Raw genomic sequence first — 9,792 nt, 5'->3', positions numbered from 1 at the left:
TGGGAAAAAAAATTGGGCCACAACATGGATGTATCTATCATTTGTTTGTTGTGCTGTCTATAGTTGTCTTTTTAAAATAATCGGGTTAACATTTAATCACAAAAAAAATCCTGTGCTTCTCTTTTTCTCTCCCCACCCATTAATAGAAATTGTTGTTTGATGGTTCTTTGCATGGCGTTCCATTGTACTTTTTATAGTAGGAGTTTGGGAAATATTGACCTCAAAGCAGTCCGGAATGCAGCATAATATTGTGGTCAACCAAGTGGTAACCCATCATGACATCGCCCATTAGTTTGTGAACTAAAGCCACAAGTTTGGCATTTTGGCCATTCCATCTTGTGTTAAACTATGCACACCTGTCTATACCTGCAACCTCCTGCACCAGGCTTCTGGCTGCTCCACCTGAGCAACAGGTTGACAGCAAGTTAACCACAGGTTCACAACACCTTAACAGGGTATTATCTCACAAATTTCCCATAATTCTGACCATGGGTATTTAGCTTCTTTGGACCCATATTCCAACAACTTTCAATAATCTTGCCCCTCAATTTAACAATCTGTTGAACGTCTATATATTTATATACTCCATATATGTATGAACAATCAATATTGTCTAAAAACTAGCCCATTTTACACAAAATAATTGACTGATAAGAAGGAAGCATCTGGTTTAGATTAGTTCATTGAGTACTGAATGGATAAATATTCAATCAAACTGAAAAAACTTAAATTATTCTCCTTTCTGTGTTGGTGACTGTCCGGGTGCGTCAGATGTCTGCATTCTCATTGGTGTTCAGCCTCTGAAGCTCCTCCTCCAGCGTGCTGATCCGTTGCATCAGCTCCTTCCTGTCCTGCTGGGCCCTGAGCTCGATCTGCTGCTCCACCTCCACAAGCTTCCTCTCGTACCAGCGCTCCAACTGGGTGGACACCGTGTCAAAGAAACGCTGGGTCACCTGACAGTAAAGGTATGAAGCTTTAAAGAATTCAGAGCTTCCTTCATTTATAAATCAGAATGTTCATCGGCACACACTATATAAATTCACAAGTGAACAGTCCAACATTCTGGGAATTGTGCTTATTTTCTTTCTGTCTGAGATTAAGAAGAGAACATTGACATCTGTCTGTCTTTGTGTTAAGTACAGCTGGGGGACAATTAGCCTAGCTTAGCATAAAGACTGGAAACCAACCAAACCCTCCATGTTGCCATCTATTATCTGAGTAAGAAGAATTACTGATAGAAATGATGGCTATACATAATACAACATTGATCTGCTTGATTGACAGGTCCAGCACAAACCTATTACTGCTCACTGTGGTGGCCAGTTCCTCATCCAACCCAGTAATACACTCACCTCCATAGCATGCAGATAGTTCCTCTCCTGGTTGAATGAGGGCTCAGTGGGTTTGATGAAACATTCCAGTGTTGTGGTGCTTTCATTGTGCATCTTTTCCTGCCTGCAGGAACTCATCAACTCTCCAAAGTGTTTCATGTGTTGCCTGTCATGTCTGCGTTCCTGATGTGGGATTAGTCCAGTTCCTTGTTCACTGATGCTGGACTGACTGCCGCTGCTTGAGAAGCCCCCCCCACACAATGGCACCACTGCAGCTACGGGACTGTCCTGCACTCCTGAATGTTGCCAGATGGGGTCAGCAGAGCCCAGCGGGATGTCTCTGATGTGGTTGCTGGGTGGAGGAAACAGGGCTGTGTTCTCGTAGTCATCTGATAGAAGTGGGGTTGGAGAAAAAAATATTTCATCTACTTGACACAAAAGGAAAATAGAATATGTTCAATGAGTAATGTTTGTCTGTCCATGGCAAATACACACAATACACAAACCATTCATCATTCATTCAGTTTCAAGTTTTTTTCAACAAAGAAGCAGTTGAAATAAAAAAAACTCTGAATTTCTGACTCAGTCTAACTGTGTGTGTTTATTGCAAGTCATCCTTCTTTATCTCACCCTTTATTTCATGTCATCTCTACAGTGTTTTCTAATTTATACTAGATATATATAAATGCAAACTAGATATTTCAATGGAATTTTATGGAACTTACTAGCTTTTTTGTGAATTTTTCCCTGTGATCTTCCTCGATGAATGTAGTTGGCTTTATTGAAATTGAGACGGCTTATTAGTGATCTACCACAACAACTGAACTATGTCCAAGTGAAACTGACTACAATCCACCTGCTGAAGAAAGCCATGAGTGGCACTTTTAGTTTCAGTGCAGTTTATGATTTAGAATTTTCATTTTAATTCATGCTGGTTTGCAACATAACTCATTTAAGTTAAATGGCAAAAAAAAGAGGTAAAATTACTGTTCTTAAGTTGCGTCTATTAGGCTACATGAGTTATCTGTTTAGTTACCTTAATCTGCTGTTATTGTTAATAATCTTCCTCTCTTTCTTGGGCAGTTTCAATCACAGATCATGAAGTGATAACAGCCATTAATACACTGATGAACACCTCTTTTCAAAACGGGTCATTTAACTGCAATGTAGAAGATTTTCTTGGACGTACCTGGTGACCTTTTCAGTCTCATTTCAAAGTATGTCCTCCTCCCCACCTGCTCAAGGTCCCCTAGGCCGGATTTTGTTGGCAGGATGTTGACATAGTTGGCCAGTGAAGTGCTGCTGTCACCAGATACCACAGACAGCAGGGGGAGTGATTCCAGATCAGCGTCTGCCTCAGACTGCTCCACAGATGGTGAAGGGAGGAGTTTGTAATACTGGCTATTAGTTGGGATCTGGGCGTCCATGTCGTTTAGGTGAGACATCCACCACATTTTCAGTTCTTGACTCACTGCTGCCTGCTTGAGATAAGACACAAAGTTGCTGTATGATAAAATGTATTTATAAAGAAGGCACAAATTGGACCTAAACAGCATCAGTCTGTGGAGTGCCAAACAAAGGTCCATAACATACATTTAGCCCAAATTGATGTGCTTTATCTAAGAATTTCTTTCTAGAATTACATTGTTAAAATTGTGAGACAAATAACTAATTTCTCAGTTGCATTAGCATTGCATCAAAAAATGTTAATCTTATTAAAGGCTGAGAATTAAATGGCAAGAATTTTGACTTTCATTTCAGAATTCTGAGCTTTATTCTCAGCTGTAAGTAGTAAGTGATACCTGTGTCTTCAGAGCCTCCTCTCTGTCCTGGGCAGCTCTCCGCTCCATCCTATAAATCATGTTCTTCCTCTCTGCTGCTGCTCTTTCCTCATTCAGGACGTTCAACACTTTAATCTGCCCAAACCAAGGAGTAGAAAAATCTGTTAGAAACACAGAATCAACCAATTTGAACATATCAATCATTAAATGTCTGTTTCACATGAAAATTAACATTTAGGTTTGCAAAGGGGGAAATCCTTGTTAAACTGTAGTAACCCAAAACAAAACAAAAATAAAACAAAGTTGATACATTTTTCTACAATGACAGGGAGAATTTATGGAACCAATTGATTGCTGAGTGTATAAACCCAATAGGCACACCAAAAGATATGCCAATGAAATTGTTCATATTAACAGACACCGGTAAAAAAGTTGGAAAACCCAAATGAACTGAGCCATTATTTTATGGCACTGAAGGTGTAAAAGAAGTTTGAAACCAGGATCTGTTAGCAGAGATAAGTGGAAAGAGACCTGGTGTCTGTTCCTTTGGTCCATTTTGCCCATTCGGCTACTGACGCACTCCTGGACGTTGAGAATGTGCAGCATCATCTCCTCCTGAGTGGCTTTCATTTGACCCTCCAGCTTCTTCAGTAAGGGCTTACAGTGGCATCCATTGGCTGGTGCCTAAAGAGAAAATGCTCAACATGTTAAGTTTTAGCAACAAGATGTTTTAAAGCTCAGCGCCAAGCACTGTTTGAGGAGTTTCGGGAAAATGTGCCCTTGCTTTGCTCTGGAAATTCCGATTTAGAACCACTGCTTTGCAAAAATGGTTTATGTTTGTAGTTTAAAAAATTGTATTCGTCAGTAACCTGTATAATGTTGCCATCCTCATCACGGTACCGTGTGAAAAGCTGTTTGAAGCCATCATCACAGAGTAGATCTCGCTTATTGTGAAAGTCAGTCTTTCCATTTCTCGGATCATCTTCGTCCAAAGTCTTCGGAGGAGTGAAAGTAACACACTGTTACTAAAAACTGCAACTTACTTTCTTCAATAAAATTCCTATTTGTTTTTCCTATGATTTGCATTATATGTGGTGGTCTTAGAACAAGTGGAAACTACAATCTGGCTATACTAAACGGGTTATCATTACAAGCTTAGCTTATTTAGTGACCCACACGAACAACTGCAAGAACATTTTAAAATATCCATGTTATACATCACCTTCACTGCTAAGGCAGTAACTTTTTTAAATAAAAAAATAACTTGTAACATTTATTGCGTATGAGTAGACGTGTATAGTGGTTTGATTTAATCTAGTGGGTATCGATGATTAATGGTCTGTGAGGTCATAAAATCACAAAAGAAAAAACTCAATCTTGCATCTTCCAGCAGCCAATCCTCTAAAATCAGTGACAGCCAACTTAAGAGGGGAGAAAAGATTGACTTGCAGCCCCCAGTACTGCAAATAAATACTACTACGTTTTCATACTCTGAGTCATAATATTTCAAATTGTGTTATCTGCAGGATATGAGACCAACTTTTCAATTACCAAAATAAAATAGCTGCCAAGCAGCTGTAACTTTATGTGAGTTGAACATGCTGGTCCTGGTGCCTCCTGTTGTTCACCCACCTGCTTCCTGTCTCTTCTCCTGCAGTGGCTGTGAGCGTTGTCGATCGTGGCTGGAGTCTTCTGATTCTGAGTCTGCTGCTGCTGTCGTCGCTGAGGCTGCAGCTCGGCTGCAGTTCGGCTCTGCATTTGTTCACTGTTGGGACATTCCTCCACCACAGAACAGCTGTCCTCCTCAGGACACACAGACTAAGGAACGGCTTCTTATTAATAAAAAAAACTCTTATATTAAAGCAAATTAAATAAATCTGAAATGTTAAAGATTTGATTTCAATTGACTAACGCCCCAACTCTCATGACACCCATCCTCATATGTTTGATAGTTTCTTACTTTATTGGGCAGTATTTCTACTCTGGTGACAGACTGGGACCTGCGCTCAGATATCAATCTTTCTCTTCGTTTCCTTATTGTTCTTCCTCGCATGAAGCGATGTACCTGAGGACATACCAATCAAAAAGCCTGAATGCCAAACAACATGGCTACTTGTGCTATCAAACATGTCTGGATTCAAATTATTTGTCTAATAAAAAAATGGGGGCTAATAAAAGATTAGGTGATTAGATTATAATATTGAGAACACTAACCTGAGGAGCCCTGGCCAGAAGAATTGCCAGCTCTTTATGATTGTTGTCTCTGGCCTTGTCCAGTGCTGTTTTACCTGCCTGGAAGGTATGTTACATACAGTACACAGGAAAACACACTGACATTTCATGACCTATAGCAACAATCCAAAATATTTCTCTCTGAAATATCCTGGATCTGGTTTTCATGACCTTTGGCGAGAGTTGTTGTGAAATGACTCTCCCCTAAAAGAATCAACTTGAGTAGTGTTGTGGGCACATACAAATACTTTGTGGTGCAGGTTTAGCCTTCTTATTGATGTTACTCTTGACATTGGAGCTCCAAGGTGTGTCAGAAATGGATGTAAATCTAAGATAGGTAATCAGATATTTGAGACATTATGTATGGCGTTTAACTTGTAAAAGGGAACTTACATTGTTTCTGATATTCCCATCAGTCCCTGCCTCCAGTAAGAGCTGAACTGTTTTCTTATGGTTCAGAGCAGCAGCCACATGTAGAGCGGTTTCCCCTCCCTACAGGAAAACACAGACACCAACCCAGTCTCGTAGAAATTACAATTATATAAAACTAATATGCAACAGAAAATATGTTTTACATGTTCTATTAAAGTAGCCTTGTTAACCTTTGTATTGCATAAGATGCAAATATTTAAAATGTACACAGACAACACTGTTATTATGTGTACTAGTGTCTATGAGTATTCCACATAGATGGAGGTCAATGAAGAATGAACAATGGCAGCTGCATCTTGATCTTGTGGAGCTGTGGCATCTCATGTAGAGCAGAACAGAGGTGGGCAAAGGCGTCAACTGCCACTGGGGGGGTTCCTTGCTCACAAAGGGGGAACCTACAGGGCAGCTGAACTATACGTGCAGACACATCCAGTGAGATGTGAATATCAATTTCAGAGTGCCTCCGGGTTTTACTGCATTGTCAGTGTGTGGATTAAGGTATATAAAAGCTGAAACTGTAAATAAAAATACAGACCATAAAATCCTTCTGAATATTGTGTTGATGACTGATATACTGTACCTGGTTTCTCTCTGTCACAGAGCACAATGAGTTTAACAGGATTTTCACCAGGTTCAGGTTGTTGTAGCGAGCAGCTACATGCATGCAGGAGTCACCCACCTGGAACCAAAGCAGAGTTCTTTGTTTAGTCCTATACTGTTGTGAATTGTTCAACAGTTCATGGTACAATACCTCGACAATCTCATAGTGACAGTCTGAGTCCACTACTTTTTCAGTCTCTCAGAAGAGTTTGGTGCATTGTGGCATGCTGGACAACTCACGTTGTTCTTGGTGTCTGGGTTGGATCCTCCGAGCAGCAATACCCGAGCAGTCTGAGCATGTGCATTCTGACAGGCCAGGTGAAGTGCTGTGTTTCCTGCCTGAATCAACTTAATACAGTTACTAGTGTGGATTTACATTGGGTTAATAGTTGGATACCATTATCTATAAAAGGATCTTTTTGCAGACGTTATGATTTCATCAGAGAGTTTTGACAGTCACTGTTGATTGGGATATTTGGCTGACTTTCTGGTCCACAGTGTCACTCTTGTTAAATTATAACAATTGTAAAAAAAACAATTTCCCTGTGGTGATCAATAAAATGTATGATTATTTTTATAATTATTGTTATTATCCTACCTTGTTCATGATGTGCACATCAGCTCCTGCTTTAACCAGCAGTTTGACGCACTGAGAGAAACCATGCCAAGACACCTCATGCAGTGCAGTGTTGCCATCCTCAAACACATATTGGACACATTGCTCCAATTACAAATTGTTCTGTTGGTGTATGAATGACTTTTGAAATGCTGAGTGTGTCCACCACTCACCCTGTTCTGCAGGTCCAAAGCACAGCCTCCCTGAATCAGAGCAGTCATGGCATCACTGTTTCCCACCATGGCAGCTTGGTGCAGGGCCGTCTGGTGACCTGGGCCCTGGCATGATGATGTTGGGACATGCACTAGTGCTTGGTCATTCATCACTGCCAACGCACACACATTCACACATTTTCATCAACATACAATTCAACGTGTTATTTATTAGCCGTCGTATCCAATGATTACCTTCTTTTAGCTCTTGTTTAAGTCTGAGAAAAAGTCCTGGCTCTTTAGCTACTCAATTCTCCATCATGTGATCACTAATTAAAGATTAAAACATTTGTAAATGTTTTGCTGTGCATGCAGCCACTAGTTTTTTTTTGTTGTCAACCAAATGATGTTCAAGTGATGAATTTTGATGTATTATCTGTCATAGTCTGGACTAGCCTTTGTTGGCTCATTCACTAAATAGCACTGACCTGATTTCTCACACTGGCTGTCCTGTTCCTTTAATGTTAAGCATGACAAAGGATTTCATGTCAGCACTGCTGAGCAGATAGTCGGATTATGCTGCATTCCAAGGGTCAATCTTTGTTGGCGATTAGATACTATGTTGAACCCAAAGCCTGAACAACAGAGCCTCTTAGGCTCATTATTCTGTTCTCCTCCCTCATCACTCCACACAATGTAGAACATACACCGTTCTCACTTTTTTGCTGCGTGAATACACATTCTTTATATTTTATACATACAGCTCACATGTAATATGTTTTATGGTATTTCTTCATCTGTTTGACTGATTATTGAATTTATATTAGTGAACTTTTGCATCTTCTGCCAGATTTTTTTTGTCTAGTGCTGGTGTGAAGATGGTGTTAGACTAATTTAGCAAAAGGCCTACGAATAGTTCTATGTTAAAAAATAAACCTACCAAAATCTCTACATGATCACAAATGTAAAGGTGACACTTTTACAAGGAATTATGTGTTAGAGGTCTTTCCTTGATAAACAACAGTCCATGGTGTGGCTGTGTTGTAATTCCTGGAGGCTTGTCATCACAGATTGTCAGGTCTGTACAATCCTGCCCATGCAAAGACCTAAGCCTGCTTTATATCACATCTTAATTCACAGCTAAGCCCGGGCTTAGAGAAAACACTACGGCAAGGTTCTAGACAGATACAAAAACTGCTCCAGCCATAAGACTTATATTAAAAAAATGTTCACAACGAACATACACTGTATAATGAGTCAGCTAGAGTTGCTAGCACGTTTTTTTCAAGCTGCTTGTGTTTGGGCTAGGCCAGTCAAAACATATCTATAATGGAAACATCAAGCCATGGTTCTCTATTCAATTCTGTAAAAGTAAAAAAAATATCCATTGTACATTATTAAAAAATCACTATATTGTAGGATAACAAATGATAATGTTGTTAGTGAATGTTTAGCTGTTATGCTCAGTATGACAATTTTAGATTTGTTTTCAAATATATAGTTTTTAGGAGACAGGTTTGGATTAATATCGATCTTCCTTTCTGAAAGAAGGATAAGAAAAAGAAAAAAACATAAAACAAAAAATTACAATTACTCTAATATTACATTGATTGATATTGAAAAAGCGTAATTCAAATTCAACAAATTGCAGTTATACTGTTTCCCAGCTTAGCCTATACAATGTTTGCTAGTGTTAAAAATGTCAACGTGATGGTTGATATTCCCACATCAGACGAACTTTTGCTACATATTCTCACAGAAAATAAAAGCATTGCCCAGTGTCATATGTTTTACCTTCCCCACCGCAGAGCCTGCAGACTTCTGTTACTCTCTGTTGTAGCAAAAAGGACCATTCATGCAAATCCAAACAAACAGTCCTACAAAGAGTTGGAAGCTGTGTGGTGTGTAAGAGGATGATGCAAAAACCACCAACCACTCAGTGTGTGAGTATGTGCAGAGAGGATGCCAGCTGTTGCACTGCAGCTTAATGAGAGAGAGATATGGGGGAGATTGGTGCACATATCTACATCCATATGTGAAGCCATCTTACACGATGCCAAGGTTTATTAACAGTTAACAGTTCATCTGATGTGAAATTATTACATGGTTTCAACTGCTTCTAGCTCATGCACACACATACAGACACACACACACTTTCATTTATTTCCTGGAGACTTAATCTAACAATAACTACTACTTTCCTTACCCTAACCCAAGTCTAAACCAATTCTAACCTACCATAAACTTAAAATTTGGTGATTCACATTTACATTGGTGACCTGTTTTCTGTCCTCATAAGGACAACCCCAACACCCATCGCACTCACACACAAATACAACACAGGGAGGATTAGGATCAGGATCCGAAAATGAAATCTCGGACGTATCCTGCTTTGCTGGGAAAGATGACATTCATCTAAGCTTTTGATGCACAGGATAGAGAAAAAATACCTAGAGCTGAACTGAAATTTCAGTAACGCCATAATAAAATAAAAAAGACTGACATCTTGTCATGTTCCCAAAGCCATCCTCCATAATTTGTGTATGAGCACGAACCAGAAGGTAAATGGGTTGAGGGTTGGTTAGGTTTTGGGCTAGGCTTGGATGACCTTTTATCTTTTACTTCTAAATTCTGATAAAACTGAAGTT

General features: G+C 39.5%; 1 protein-coding gene across 4 annotated transcripts; it reads right to left on the bottom strand.

Moving 5' to 3' along the window:
• ankrd6a (ankyrin repeat domain 6a) lies at nt 1–9,086 on the bottom strand. 4 transcript variants are annotated; one of them, XM_035167232.2, is made up of 15 exons: nt 8,939–9,086; nt 7,166–7,317; nt 6,975–7,073; nt 6,617–6,715; nt 6,357–6,455; nt 5,738–5,836; nt 5,327–5,404; nt 5,073–5,177; nt 4,745–4,930; nt 3,982–4,107; nt 3,644–3,796; nt 3,134–3,247; nt 2,521–2,812; nt 1,353–1,720; nt 1–917 (listed from the first exon to the last, which is right to left on the bottom strand). In XM_035167232.2, the coding sequence occupies exons 2-15, from the start codon at nt 7,313–7,315 to the stop codon at nt 768–770; spliced, it is 2,118 nt and encodes a 705-aa protein (XP_035023123.2). In that variant the 5' UTR covers nt 7,316–7,317; nt 8,939–9,086; the 3' UTR covers nt 1–767. The 4 variants fall into 4 exon arrangements, with proteins under 4 accessions (XP_035023123.2, XP_035023120.2, XP_035023122.2 ...); XM_035167229.2 differs by having other exon boundaries at nt 2–953; XM_035167231.2 differs by having other exon boundaries at nt 2–953; nt 2,521–2,809.
• Nucleotides 9,087–9,792: the final 706 nt, after the last annotated feature.

The sequence above is a fragment of the Hippoglossus stenolepis genome, chromosome 10 (genome assembly GCF_022539355.2).
Source record: "Hippoglossus stenolepis isolate QCI-W04-F060 chromosome 10, HSTE1.2, whole genome shotgun sequence".
Classification (NCBI taxonomy): domain Eukaryota; kingdom Metazoa; phylum Chordata; class Actinopteri; order Pleuronectiformes; family Pleuronectidae; genus Hippoglossus; species Hippoglossus stenolepis.
This window is presented reverse-complemented; position numbering and strand designations above follow the sequence as displayed.